Below are 14,299 nucleotides of genomic sequence, written 5' to 3'. Positions count from 1 at the left end.
GCATTTTCCGTGTTGGCGTGGGGAGCAGGAACTGAGGGGTAAACGTTGGGGAGAACAGGTTGTCTGGAGTACAGTCTGGACCTACCTCGAGGAGCACTCAGCCTTCCCCTGAAGGGCAATCCAACGGAGAGCATGCGTGTGTCTTGGGGCAGGTGGCCTGGATAGCCAAGACCCAGTGCACGGCCGAGTCCTCCAGACCATCTACAAGAAGCTGACGGGCTCCAGGTTTGACTGTGCCCTGCTCGGAGATCACTGGGAAGACCTGGGCTTTCAGGGTAAGAGAGAGGAATGGTTCTCCTCCTTTTCCTGGACCTCTGATTCTGGGACTAGAGTGGTTGCCCAGGTAGTCCTCTCCCTGTCGTGCCAGCACCGTGAGATGGGATGTCCGAGGGAAGGAAGGCATCCCGGGAGAGGGTAGAACAAACACAAAGGCCATGACATGAAGCATGCTGAACTCTGATAAACTGTGTGGCCCGGGGGGGGGAGAGGGTGACAGGAGAGAAGGTCGCCTTGAGGATTTTTGTCTCAACCATTAAACAATTTAAAAATCTCAAGAGAAGAAGCAGAATCTGTTGTATTTACTCATATGTATTCTTTTCATTGTTCTTTCTTCCCATCTGATATTCCAAGATTCCTTTTATCATTCCTTTCTGTTTCGGAAATACCCTTTAGCCATTTCCTTGTGTAGGTCTACTGGCAATAAATTCTCTCAGTTTTCCTTCATCTGGGAATGACTCGATTGCTTCTCTATTCCTAATGGGTAGCTTGTCTGGATATAGAATCCAGGTTGGCAGTTCTTGTTCAGAACTTGGAAAATGTGCTGCTTTCTTCTGGTCCTAATTGTTTCTGATGAGAAAGCTGCTGTAATTTGAACGATTTCTCCCTGCTTGTTAAGGGCTTGTTTTTCTCTCTTTCTGTTGTCAACATATTTTTTTCTTTTCTTCCTGTTTTAAAAAAAAAAAAAAGCCCTGGCTGGCATAGCTCAGTGGATTGAGCTCAGGCCTGAGAACCACACGATCGAGGTTTGATTCCCAGTCAGGGCACATGCCTGGGTTGCAGGCCAGTTCCCAGCAGGGGACTCACGAGAGGCAACCATACATTGATGTTTCTCCCCTTCTCTCCTTCCCTTCGTCTCTAAAGATAAATAAATAAAATCTTTTTTAAAAAAAGTTCCCATTGTTTAAAAAAAATTTATTTATTTATCTTTAGAGGGGAAGGGAAGGAGAGAGGGAGAGAAACATCAATGTATGGTTGCCTCTTGTGCATCCCCTGGTGGGAACTGGCCTGCAACCCAGGCATGTGCCCTGACTGGGAATCGAACCACGGTTGTTTGGTTCGCAGGCCCGTGCTCCACCACTGAGCTACATCAGCCAGGGCTCTTTTCTTCCTTTTTAAAAAAATATTTTTTTCTTTTTTTGGTCTTTGGTTTGCAGCAGTTTGATTAGGATGAGTCTTGGTGTGGATTTCTTTGGGTTTATTCCATGTGGAGTTTACTCAGCCTTTGGAATCTGTAGGTTTTTGTCCTTTGCCAGATTTGGTAAATGTCCATCCACTTCTACTTCAATGACTCTTTTCAGCCCCAACCTGTGTCGGCTCTGATGACACAAATGCTGGCTCCTTGTTAGCGTTGCACAGGTCCTGCAGGCTCTGTCGTTGGTTTTGGGTTTTGTTTTTTTAATCTCTGTTATAGTTCATTGATCTCCGAGGTGCTGTTCATTTTGTTTTATTTTTTTTCTCTTTTTTCAGAATGGGTAATTTATATTGTTCCATCTTCAAGGTCACTGATTGTTTCCTGTTATATCTCTTCTGTTGTTGAGCCCATCCATTGAGTTCTTTATTTTAGGGGTTTTTTTTTTTAGTTCTAAATTTCAATCTGGTTCTTAATATCTGATATTTCTTTGCTGAGACTTTATTTTTTCATTTGTTTTCTAAGTGTGTTAGTAATTATTTATCAAAGGCATTTTTATGATAACAGCAGTGGTCATTTTCTATTGTTGCTGCAACAAAGTATCCCAAGTGTAGTGGCTATAACAACACAGATTGATCAGTTCTGGGCTTCAGAAGTCTGAGCCGGGCCTCACTGGGGTGAGAGCAAGGCGGCAGCCCAGCTGCATTCTTTTGGGGGTGGGGGGGTGGGGGTGGGGGTTGAGGAGGGACTCTGCTTCCCTGCCTTCTTCCCCTTCTAGAGGCTGCCTGCCTTCCTCCTTCATAGCATCTCTGAGCCTGAGTCTGTTCTCAGGTCTCTGTGTTTCTGCTTCCCTCTTTCACTTCTTACATCGGGCCCACCCAGACAATCCAGGACACTTTTCTTATCTGCTGAGGAGCAACCTGCAGTCTTAATTCCCCCTTGGCCTGCAGCGTCACCTGTAGGTAGGTTTGGGAGCTTAGGATGGGGACATCTTTGGAGGGGCCATCATTCATTCTGCCTACAGCAGTTGCTTTAAACTCCTTATCGGATCATTCAAACTCATTGTTATCTCAGTGTTGCAATCTACTGATTGTCTTTTCTCATCCAAATTGAGATTTTTCTAGTTCTTTGTGTAACAAGTATCCCAGACATTTTGGGTATCATGTAATGACACTCTGGGTCTTCTTTAAATCTTCTGTTTTAGCAGGACTCCTCTGATACTGAGACAGTAGGGGAAGGGGCATGTCACCTCACTACTGCTGGGTGGGGGGTGGAAACCCAGTTACCCCACTTGGCATCCACTAATACCACTGGCTGGTAGGGGCTGGGGTGCCTCAACACTGTTCCCATGTAGCCTCCACTGACATCCACTTCACTTCTACTGATACCCCAGAGAGAGCAGGGGGCTCCTTAGCCCCAGGAAAGGATAAAAGTCCCACTTTTCTGACTGCCCTGTAAGGGCATCTAGTTAAAGTTAGTCAGGGGAAGTCTAGGCTCTCTCCACTTGGCCTATAACTAAGTTGTTGAAGCTCATGGGAGCAGGAGTTTCATTAGTATTGCTCCCCATCATACTCAGTTTCCTCGTGGTTTCTGTTATAGGAGCAAATCCAGCCACAGACCTGAGAGGAGCGGGCTTCCTTGCCCTCCTGCATCTGCTGTACCTGGTGATGGACTCAAAGACCTTGCTGATGGCCCAGGAGATTTTCCGCCTGTCTCGTCACCATATCCAGGTGGGAAGCCAGCAGGGAGGGCTGGGGAGCTGAGACCTGGGCACAGCCTCTTCTGAGCAGCCGGGCGGGCCTCCCGGGTAGAATCTTTGATCACTGAGGACTCAGCACAGCTGAGGCAAAGCAGGCGTGGTCTTTGCTGTCAATGCTGGAATCCAAGCTCCACCCCTCAGTAGCATGTGTGTCAGGCGTTGCCTTAGTTCCAGAGTCTTGGGCTCCTCATCTGTGTAATGGAAATCATGGAAATGTCCGCTGGATAGCTGGGAAAATTACATGAGGTAATGTACAAAAGCACTCGGCGTAGTTGTGGTGTTCGTGTTTCTACTTGTGCTCCCTGAGGAAGTCCCTGAGCCTGAAGGAGGAGAGTCGGCCTTTGTGTGTGTGCCCCAGAGGAAGTTTGCCTCTGAGGGTCAGGTGACTGTGGATTTACTGACAGGCCAGAAGCGGCTCCCGTAGGTCCAGGTGTCTGACCAGGCCTGTCCTCTGGGGTTGGGTTCGATGTTTTCCACAGTTAGTAAAAAGTGGCACTCCCTCCATTTTAAAAAAACAGATTTGACTTGTTCTTGCCATTCATCTCTCTGAGATTCATGGGACCTGGAATTCATTTACTAAACAAATATTTATTTAGCATCTCCTGCACTAGTTGTTTCTCTTCATGCTTTGAGATACATCAGTGAGCAAAACAGACAAAGAAGCTTCTAGCAGAGGAGACAAGATAGTAAGCATAATACGTACAGAAATTACAGGTTGTGTTAGATGGTGATAAGCACTAAGGAGAAAAGCGCAAGTGGGGTAAGGCTTGGAGAATGTAGAGTTATAGTATTTCATGGCATGGTCAAGGTAGCTTTCGTGAGAGGGCAAGACTTAGAACAGGTCTTAAAGAGGTGAGGATGTTAGCCAAGCTGGTTTCTGGAGGGAGAACATTCATTCCACGCAGAGGGAGTAGCTACTGCACAGTCCCACAGGGAGAGTGTGTCCAGCATGGGAAGGAGTTGCAGGGAAGCGGAAGGAGGATGGAAGGGAGGCAGGAGGAAAGGAGGTCCCCGGGTAATAGGGACCAGATGGCTTAGTGCCTTAGTGACTTTGGATTTTACTCTGAGCAGAATAAGGGTTTTCAGCAGGCCGGAGTACATGATTCAGCTTGAAATTTTTTAATGGATCCTATCAGCTGCCAGGTTGAGGATAGTCTGGGGCAGTGATTTTCAACCAGCGTGCCACAAGTGGCACACGGATGTGCGGCAAGACTTTTTAAAACGTGCAGTACCTGACTATTTAGTCAGGGGCACTGATGTCTTTTCCTCGTCAAATAAGAAAATGATACCAGTCAACACAACAATAGCCATCCAGTGTGAATGAATCAAACTGTACCTATTTTTTTGTCAGCTCAACAAAAAATATATTTTTTGGAGTGCCACAGATTTTTAGTGATTAGTTTGTGTGTGCCACGGGATGAAAAAGGTTGAAAATCGCTCTTCTAGGGCATTATAGTCAAGTTAGAGATGATGGTGGTTTGGAGCGTGGTGTTTTCAGAGGAGGTGGTGTGAAGTGGTCAGAGGCTGGATATAGAATCTCAAGCGTATGGGCTTCAGAGAGTAGATCCAGCATATATTTCTGATGGATTGGATGTCGGTGTAAGGAAGAGGGAGGAGTCAGTGATGATTTTTTAGTTTGAGCACCTGGAAAGAGAGAGCAGCCACCAGCTGTAATGGAAAGGTAAGAGCAAGTGGGAGGGTTCAGTTTGCCATAGGAACGAGCACTAGGTTGAGGTCAGGCACTTTCCGTAACAACGCCACAGTCACGCGCCCTTCTCTGTGCCTCGTATCAGGAGCACATAATGTCGGCACATGTCACTGCTGGCGAGGCCAGCCTTGACCGTGTGGTAAGGAGATAGCCGCTGGGTCTGCACTGTGGAGTCACCCTTTCTCCCTCTGTGATTAATAACTGTGTTGAGGAAAATAATTTGCAACTATGCAAATATCCTGTTTCTCCTCAAACTCGGTTCTAATGCCAATTTTCCATTTCCCTCATCCTCCTACATTTATTAATTCTGTAAGAATTAATAAAATTTGTAAGAAGAATTGTCTGTGCTCTTCTATTATTCAGGTACTTTTATATCAGCTTGGACTTGCGGATTTTTATTAACCCTATGAGTTATAATCCAACATTATCATTTCTCTCGTTGCTCAAATTGTTCCATCTTGGCCATTTGAGCATTTTTGCAGGGTGGCCCTTTCACCGTGCCCTATCCCGAGAACTTTTACTCTCTGGACACCAAAAGTTGATCTAAGTTTATCTTGTATTTTCCCTGAATAATTCCCAGCCATGGAATCAACCACTCTCCAAGGAGCCCTTGTTCCTTAAATTAGAGAATGATATTTAGAAACCAAGGTCTGAGCACCAGGCATTCTCACTGCTATTAAGATCTCACTCCTTCTAGGCCCTCTCAGCGGACCAAGCTAGTTACATGTGTGTGTTGCTGGTTCACTCCCGACTCTGCTCGGAGAGGTCTTCAGTAGCCCTCCGCAGACACAGGCAGGCGGTGTGTGCCTCTATGCTGCCTGAGGGGGAGGAGCCTGAGGATGGGTGGCTGAAGGTCCTACCTGCAGCATTTCAATCAGATCATTTTATCTTATAAGGCTAGAGTTGGGCAGGTTCGAGGTGCAAAAAGCATTGTTGACCATATTAATCCTTGTCTCAGGACTTCAGTTTTTTTCTTTGTAACATGTGAATGTAACTCCAACCCTGTAAAATTATTCTAAATTGAAGATAAGCTATGTATGCCCTGGCTGGTATGGCTCGGCAGATTGAGTGCCGGTGTGCAAACAAAGTGTTGCCAGTTCGATTCCCAGTCAGGGCACATGCCAGGGTTGCAGGCCAGGTTCCCAGTGGGGGGCATGTGAGAGGCAACCACACAGTGATGTTTCTTTTCCTCTTTCTCCCTCCTTTTCCCTCTGTCTAAAATAAATAAATAAATAAAATCTTTTAAAAAAAAGGTAAGCTATGTAAAGTGCCAAGCACATTAGTCATTTAGTGTTATTTATCAAACTAACTTGATTTCCAAAAGTAAAAATACATTTTTATATTATGTATAATACATACATAAATATATCTTATGTGTTTTAAATCTATGAAATACATGTGTGTGCATACACACACAACTTTAGTAAGGTAGGACCTTCGAATCCAAAACTTCTTAACTATAAAACAAATAATTATACAGTTCCTGCCACCTGGGTGTTTTTTAATTTGTAATGTTTACTATATATGTCTTTATCTTTTGGGGAAAAACACTCATTAAACCTTAAGATTTCACATGTGCCTGTGTACAGCAGGAAACACTGGAGGAGGCAGGAGCGGGACTTGGTGAGTACCGGGTCTGGAGATACAGCAGGAGCCCACAAGCGAGAATGTGGGCTTATTCTGTGGTCGTCATGACTCAGGGGGCTGATGTCCGGGTGGGGTCTGAGAACTGTCCCAGTTAGCTTATGAAACTGTGGTCTCTTGCACTGACTCTGCTTCGCTACAGCAGACTCCCGGTGGTGAGGAGTATCTTAGCCATCACTGGTCTGGTCCTCGTTTTAGATGTAGGGAAATAGAGGCCCAGAGAGGGGAAATGGCTTACCCATGGTCCCACAGCTAATGATTTCCTGTAAATCATCTCAAATCTCAGTTTCTCCCTTCTTGTGATTTATGAAGACTCGAGGAAGACCTTTCTGCAGAAATATAGAAGCCAGAGCAGAGGGTTATTGCCAACTCAGAGTCCTTCATTGGTTTTCAAGGATAGGCTTGAATGAGGTGAGGGTACCAAGCACGTAAACACGGGAGGGAGGAGCATCCCAGACAGAGGGGACAGGAAGGTGAGAGAGGAAGCACTGGGTACTTGATCTTCCCGGACCCAGGCCGACCACTCTGACCAGTCTGTTCATCCCTTCGCTTGCTGGCCTTTGTGGAATTTGCCGGGATTTTTATTTATTCTGCAATATTCTCATATGCATGTCAGAAAATATGAAGAAGCAGTAGCTTATTAAATAATAGGGCTGGATGTACAGGTATCATTTAGCTGTGGTTTGAGGCAAGTCTCTGAACCTCTCTATACATATTTGCTGTGTTATGAACTAAAGGGTTTGGCCAAAATAATTCTAAGATCCTGTTCAGCTTTATACACACACACACACACACACACACACACACACACACATTTCCTTGAGCTATTACTAATTCCAAGGTTTTAAAATAAAACTTGATCTCAAGAGCCTGTGGCTCTTACCCCTGCTTAAGAGACAGAAACAGACAGGTTCTGGTACAGAGTAGCAGAGGAATTGTTAAAACTTTTCCTTGTGGAAATCTCTCTCTCTTTTTTTTTAAGATTTTATTTATTTATTTTTAGAGAGGAGAAGGGAGAAAGGGAAAGAAACATCAATGTGTGGTTGCCTCCTGCACGCCCCCAACTGGGGACCTGGCCTGCAACCCAAGCATGTGCCCTGACTGGAAATCAAACCTGCCACCCTTTGGTTCCCAGGCCAGTGCTCAATCCACTAAGCCACACCAGCCAGGGCATCTTTATGGGAATATCTTTAATTACAAATAAAAATTTTATTCAAGTTTTCACTTCTTGAGTCAGTTTTGGTAATTTTTTCTAAAGGAATGTGCCCATTTTACTTAAATTGTCAGATATATTAGCATAAAGTTGTTCACAATATTTTCTTAATATCCTTTCAAGGTCTTCAGGTTCTATAGTGATACGCCCTTGTTCACTTCCAGTACTGGTGATTTATGTTCACTCTTTTCCTCAATCAGTCTAACTTGCAGTTTATCAGCCTTACAGATTTTTAAAAAATAAAATGTTTTTTGCTTTTAAAAAAAAGATCCTATGAATCTTGAAAACACAAAGTTTTCTAGGAGGCAAGTATGAGATCGGAGTAACAGCTGGGGGACACAGCCCTGCCAACAGCCCGTCCTGTTTCTCTCCAAAGGGGAGAACTAAAGTTTCAGGTACCTGTGGTACATCCTGCCAAAGGGGAAATGGCCCCCAGGGCCCCCAGGGGTCCCGGCAGTGTGGAAGTGCTAATCCCACACCATCCTGATGCAGGCCAGAGGGACGAACGCGGGCGTGCAGGTCACAGCAGCCCTCACACAGCAGTGTGTATAGTCTTCCATGCAGTTTCCATCCGTTTGATCGCATCAGCATGACAAGCCTGCAGAGGGCTTGGGCAGAAATGATCCTTGTAAATCTCCTTTTCACAGAGAAGCAGGGTGAGGATCAGAGAGGTGAATTACTTCTGCCCAAAGCTGGGTAGCTCATAAAGGTTGAAGCTGGGCCTGGGACCCATGTCTCCTGACAGCCATGGGCAGGCTCCCGACAGCAGCGGTTCTCCGCCAGCGACACACTTCAGAGACCCCTGGGGGTGCAGATGCCCGGGACCCTCCCTGAGGTACTGAATTGGAATCTCCAGCCATGGGGCCATGTCAGCAGCCACCAAAGATGATCTGGTCTTCCTCTGCAGTATTCAAAGGTGGTTAATCCCAAACATGAGACATGAAGAGAAGTGAAATTTTATTTTGGGTTTTTTTTTAAGATTTTATTTATTTACTTTTAGAGAGAAAGAGAGAGAGAAACATTGAGGTGTAAGAGATACATCCATTGGTTGCCTCTCACACCCCCCCAGCTGGAGACAGGTCTAGAGAAGTCAAATTTTAAATGGAAACTCCACAGTGTCCAGGTCTGGTTTCCTCTGCTGTTAGGTCCCTACACCCAGCCTCCGTGTAATATTTTAGAGCGAAGGGACACTTTTCAGATCCAAGGGAACTATCGAAGGAAAGGAGACATTTACATCTGAATTCCAGATTTTCACTGCTTTTTAATAAGTGGGCTTTAAAAGAATGCTCCTGAAAGTGAATGAACACTAGGTTTAATTCTTCTGTTAATTATGTTGCTACCATATTCTTGTTCCCTTATTTATTTTTAGACTGAAAAAGATCAAGGGAAGAGGTGATATTATGCAAGTATATTTGGTAATTAAATGGGCCATACATGAAAGTATAAATGACCTCAGCCACACACACTGAGGCAACATTAATAATTATGAACGTTTGTGAGCACCTACTAGGGTGACGCTGTGCATATATGATCTGGATTGCTCCTTAGAGCACCTCTGTGAGGCAGGTGGTGGGATAATAGAACATGTAAACCGTAGATAATAAAAGCTATCTCATAAAACTTTTGTGCTGACTAGTGTCTTGACAGTATCCAGCATGGCCCTTGTATTTGGGTGTCAGGGTCCCCAGGAACCCTCAGGTTCTCCGATTCACTGGCAGGACTCGCAGCTGTGATTCAGCACAGCCAAAGTGAAATCAGCAAAGGGAAGAAGCACATGGGACAACATCCAAAGGAAACCAGGTGCAAGCTCCCAAGAGCCCCTCCCAGTGGAATCACACTGGACACACTTAGCTCCTCTGGCATTGCATTGTGCAACAAACGAAATGGCGCCCACCCGGGGAGCTCACTAGAAATTCAGTGCCTGAGGTTTTTATTGGGGGCTGGTCACACAGGCGCCATCTGACTAGCACATAACAGAATCCCAGAAGGGGAAGCAGGTCTTTAACACAAACCATATTATATGCACAAGGAATTTAGGGACAGCGAGTCGTGCTGAGGCAATGGTGGGAATATCTCAAAATCCAAGTTTCCAGATGCTAGCCAAGGGCTGACCTTGTAGGCAAACTTTCTAAGGACAGCAGTCTCAGGCCTGCTGTGTTAATGTTTATTTGCCTCTTCATTTTGAGAGATAGGAAAGCTGAGTCTCACAGAGTGGGGGTGGCCTTCCTAAGAACACACAGCCAGCAGGTGGCAAGGCCGGGCTCTGGGATCCAGGTGTCATGGAAGGCCGCGAGGGAAGTCTTTGTGGAGCCGAAGATCCTCTGCAGCTCGGCCGGTGCTGCCTGACGACCTGTGCAGTGACCGACACAGTCGAGATCTGCAGTGCCTGATACAGCACCTAAGACTTAGCTGTAACTACTGAGCACTTGAACTATTGCTAGGATGACTAGAGAGTGGCATTTAAATTTTGTGTAACTTACAATGAACTGAAATTTAAACGTCCACATGGGACAGCACAGCACATCATCATGTAATAGGTTTTCTTCTCGGGGAAGTAGATGGGATAAACAGACTTTGTCTCTGGCTCTAAACTAAGGAATGCACTGATCTGTGTGTCCCTCCCTCTCAGTGGATGTCCTTGTCTGTGTGCAGCAGTGGAAACTAAAGTAATATGCACAAGCTTTCCCTCTGCTTGGTTTTTTTGTTATTAAACAGGAAGGAATTTGCTCCTCCCAAAATAGAGCATTGCAGTGGACCCCCCACAGGGGGACCTGAGGCCCATCCTGGTGAAGTGCCCCGGCTGCACTCCATGCCGCCCCCTCTTGGGGAGTTTGGGCTTCACAGCCAGTTCTGAGGCCTCTCTGTTAGGAGAGAGCGGGTGTGCCAGCAAGTCAAGGCTACCTACTTGCATCTTCTCTGATTTTGGATGAAACGCTTATGTGCAGTCAAATAACCAGAAGCCTAGAGAAGGGAGGAAGTGATAGTTAGGCACCTGGGCCTCACTCTTGTGTTCATCCTGACCCCAGCGGGTGACTCGGTCCTTGGGTGGCACATGGATAGGTCTGGGGAAGGCCTACAAGAGCTAATGGATCAGGATTTGAAGAGGTGGGACCGCTCTCCCAGGAGTTATGCAAACCAGCTCGGAGTGCATTAACCTCAGTTGGAATCCTGGTTCCACTGCCTTCAGGAAGATATTCAGGGTCACTGGGCCTCAGTGTCCTCATCTGTAAGATGGGACGGTCATGGCGAACATTAGGTGTAAGCACCCAAAGTATAGTGCTGCCTGTGGGCCATGACCATTGTCATTGCCCCCCAGCCGGGCTGGGTTGTGGAAGACCTGGGCTGCCACTGACCTGGTACCACTTCCATTCCAGCAATTCCCCTTCTGCTTGATGTCCGTGAACATCACCCGCATTGCGATCCAGGCCCTAAGGGAAGAGTGTCTCTCCAGGTGAGTCCCCACACTGCTCAGCCCTCAGCCCAGCTCATTAGTGACCCATCAGGGCCAGGTTCCCTCCCTCCCTGCCTCATTCTCCCCAGCTTTCTTCCTCACCTGCTGGCTTCTGGGGGCACTAGGCAAAGTCCCCGTGCACCCGTGCCAGTCTCTCAGCCCATATCTCCTCCCCAACCCTGCCTCAGATGTGAAGGCTGCCTGGGGAACGGCTCCCCTGGGAGAATAGTGGGGGAGGGCGCCCGGGTGTCAGCTTTTGTCCCCTGCTGAGCAGATGACCTCCCTTGTCCTGCAGGGAGTGTAATCGGCAGCAGAAGGTGATCCCAGTGGTGAACAGCTTCTATGCCGCCACCTTCCTCCACCTTGCTCGGGTCTGGAAGATGCAGCAGAAGACCATCTCGGACTCGGGCTTTGTCCTCAAAGGTGTGCTCTTTCTTCTTGGGAGACCTTGCTCCTGAACTGCCAGTGTCCCCAGGCTCAGGGGACCCAGGATGGGGCTAGACTGGTTTCGGCTGCGGTCTCCTTCCAGCCCACCCTCTGGGGCCTGATAGTTCTCCTTTCTCTGCTACCCTCCCCTGCATTTCTGCCCTCGTACCCGTGGTGATCCTATTTTCTGAGTCGAAGCGGGGTCCGACACTGGACTGACTGTTCAACGTTGCCATTGTCCTGGCCAAGGCAGTGTGTGGCCCCTGGGGCACATCTGATTCCTTGATCTCCCCCTGGGTGAGCTCCCCCTCTCAAAAGTCTCCTTCAGCTGCTCTCCGTAGGCTCTGGGTTGGGGGCACTCCCTTGAGCTGCTGGGCCCCGGACTATGCAGTCCAAAGCCCACTTAAGCCTTTTGCTCCCCAATGTCTTCTGTTCCAGACTTGGAAGCATTGGCCAAGAAGAGCCCAAGGCGGCTGCTCAAGACCCTGGAGATCTACTTGGCCGGTGTATCAAAGGGACAGGCCTCCTTGTTGGCAGCGCAGACGTGCTATGGGGCACAGGCCCCTCGCTCCAAGGATCTCACTTTCACAGGCGTGTGTGACCTGCCCCCGTCCTCCTCTGAAGGCACACGGCTGAGCTGACCAGCCCGAGGCCAGCTGACTGAGGGACCGCAAGGCCGGGCCGCGGGCAGGCCAGGTCAGGAACACCAAGCCTGGGCCAGGCCCCTTCCCAGCTCAGCAGAAGGGATGTAGGCAGCTCCCGGGCCTGGTCAGAGGAGCCGAGGACCCTCGTCCTCACGACACAATTAGACTTGACCCACTCCCTACAGATCTGCCTCTGAGCAAGAACTTTGCTGGAACCTTAGTGGGGCCACAGGTTACCAAGTTGGGTTCCAGGTCATGTTGATGAGAGTGGAAGGATCCTGAGGGGAGAGAGCCCAATCTGGATGTTCCATGCATCCCCACATTGAAGGACATTCCTAAGTAGGGCTTTCAGGCCCCTGCTGGCCATACAGGGACCAGACAGGAACACAGGGTAGTTAGAATTTGAAGGGAGAAGCTAGCAGTGGCAGCAGCCAACAGTGGGCAGCATGAACCAGACCAAGCTACCCAAGGCTGCAGCTGGGCTGGCTTCACCCCCCTCCATCCAGCAGGCCAGTACCTGGGTCCCCCTGGGGTTTCCGGCCTTGTATTTGTCCCACTCTCTTCTCTCCCGTCTCTCCTCCCTGCTATGTGTCTCCATTGCTGCCCAGCCGCCTCCAAGCTGGGCTTCCCCATGTAGGCTGCACAGTTCCCATCAGAGATGGTTTTCTAGTCTGGTTGAGAGAAGAACGTTCACACATCAGCAGTTACTGAATAAAAGATTGTTCTGGGCTGATGCTTCCACGTGTTTTCCTCCAAGACGAGCCTTGCACCTTCCTGGGGCCCTGTTAGAGCCATGCACTCCAGCGGGCCAGGGCACTGGTTGGGGTTCCAGGAGAGGTTGCTCTGCCCTGGCCAAACTCCCACTGAATTCACATGACGTCCACCCCGCACTGGCAGGTCCAGAGACTCTTGTACACTCCAGCCAGTGGGCGAGGTGCCCCTGACTCTTACTAAGATTGACTGGTGTGAAGTGTCCACACTGGGTTTTCCCTGCATTCATTTCTGGGCAGCTGGCTCGCTGTTCCATTCACACAAGGGCTGCACTGGGGGTGGGAGCGGGCAGGTGAGAGCCCCACTATGCTGCTGTCCTGTCCTCTGCCCTCCTTCAAGTCACAGGAGACCACTGTTGAGCCTCTGCAGGCCTCTCCAACCAAGTCCAACCCTCAGGAGGCAGGGCCCACCCAGCACGGCCACCAAGTGTGGAAGGATACTTATAACTGCTCTCAGCAGGGTGCCTCAAGGGTGGGGCTGCGATTGGAGCCTGCAGTTTGCCTGTGTCACCTTTGCCACCCTGAACTGATCCTTTGCCTGTCTCACTTCTTCCAGCCCAGGTGCTTAGCTGACCAGCAGAGATGGCAGGGAGACTGGTGGGGCTGGAACACAGGCCGCAGCTCAGCCTCCGGGACCGAGTGTCAGGTTCAGTGGTTCCTTTCCTGCAGATCCCTTTCGCTTGCTCTGACACCAAGAGGCCAACGCAGCAGACCTGACTGTGAACACTCAGCACAGCGAGGGCCCAGGCCACTCGGGCCTCCACTGGGCGGAGGCCGGCAGCCTCTGAAGGTGCCCTCCCTTTCTTCTCCATACAATGCTCTCCACACACAGTGCTCACCGCTTCACACTCTGGGACGCTAGCAGTAACATAGCCCAGGGGTGAAGTTGCAGTTCTGTTGATGGGCCGTTTGCAGGACGTGTGTATAAGCCCTCCGAGAGCAGATGCAAAAGTCTTGATCTACATTTCTTGGTGTATAAAGGTCTGCCTAGGCTTATCGTGGGAGAATTAGAATGCTTCACAGCCCTGAAAACATCAGAGCCGTGGCTTAGGTGCGACCCTTATTCCCCTTTGTAAGATCATCCCTGGAGCTTCTGGTCAAGATGGCAGAGCAGTGTTCTTCAAAGAAAAAAAAAATCTGACGTGGCCCAGTGGACTGAGCACCAGCCTGTGAACTGAAAGGTCACCAGTTCATAGCCCTGGCTGGTGTGGCTCAGTGGATTGAGCGTGGGCCTGCAAACCAGAGTATCGCAGTTCGATTCCCAGTCAGGGCACAT

The 14,299-nt window shown here is 48.7% G+C and overlaps 1 protein-coding gene across 6 annotated transcripts in view; it reads left to right on the top strand.

Annotated features, from left to right (window-relative positions):
* Positions 1-12,986, top strand: part of ELMOD3 (ELMO domain containing 3) — a 28,421-nt gene extending 15,435 nt beyond the window's left edge. For all 6 annotated transcript variants that reach the window (XM_053664639.1, XM_053664638.1, XM_053664636.1 and 3 more), the window contains 5 exons: positions 153-275; positions 3,008-3,138; positions 11,107-11,183; positions 11,479-11,606; positions 12,048-12,986. In XM_053664639.1, the coding sequence (XP_053520614.1) occupies positions 153-275; positions 3,008-3,138; positions 11,107-11,183; positions 11,479-11,606; positions 12,048-12,250 (662 nt within the window). In that variant the 3' untranslated portion in view covers positions 12,251-12,986. The remainder of the gene's footprint in view (positions 1-152; positions 276-3,007; positions 3,139-11,106; positions 11,184-11,478; positions 11,607-12,047) is intronic.
* The last annotated feature ends 1,313 nt before the right edge of the window (positions 12,987-14,299 follow it).

Source organism: Artibeus jamaicensis, unplaced genomic scaffold (assembly GCF_021234435.1).
Source record: "Artibeus jamaicensis isolate MK-2021 breed Jamaican fruit bat unplaced genomic scaffold, CSHL_Jam_final contig_384, whole genome shotgun sequence".
Taxonomy (NCBI): Eukaryota; Metazoa; Chordata; class Mammalia; order Chiroptera; family Phyllostomidae; genus Artibeus; species Artibeus jamaicensis.
This window is presented reverse-complemented; position numbering and strand designations above follow the sequence as displayed.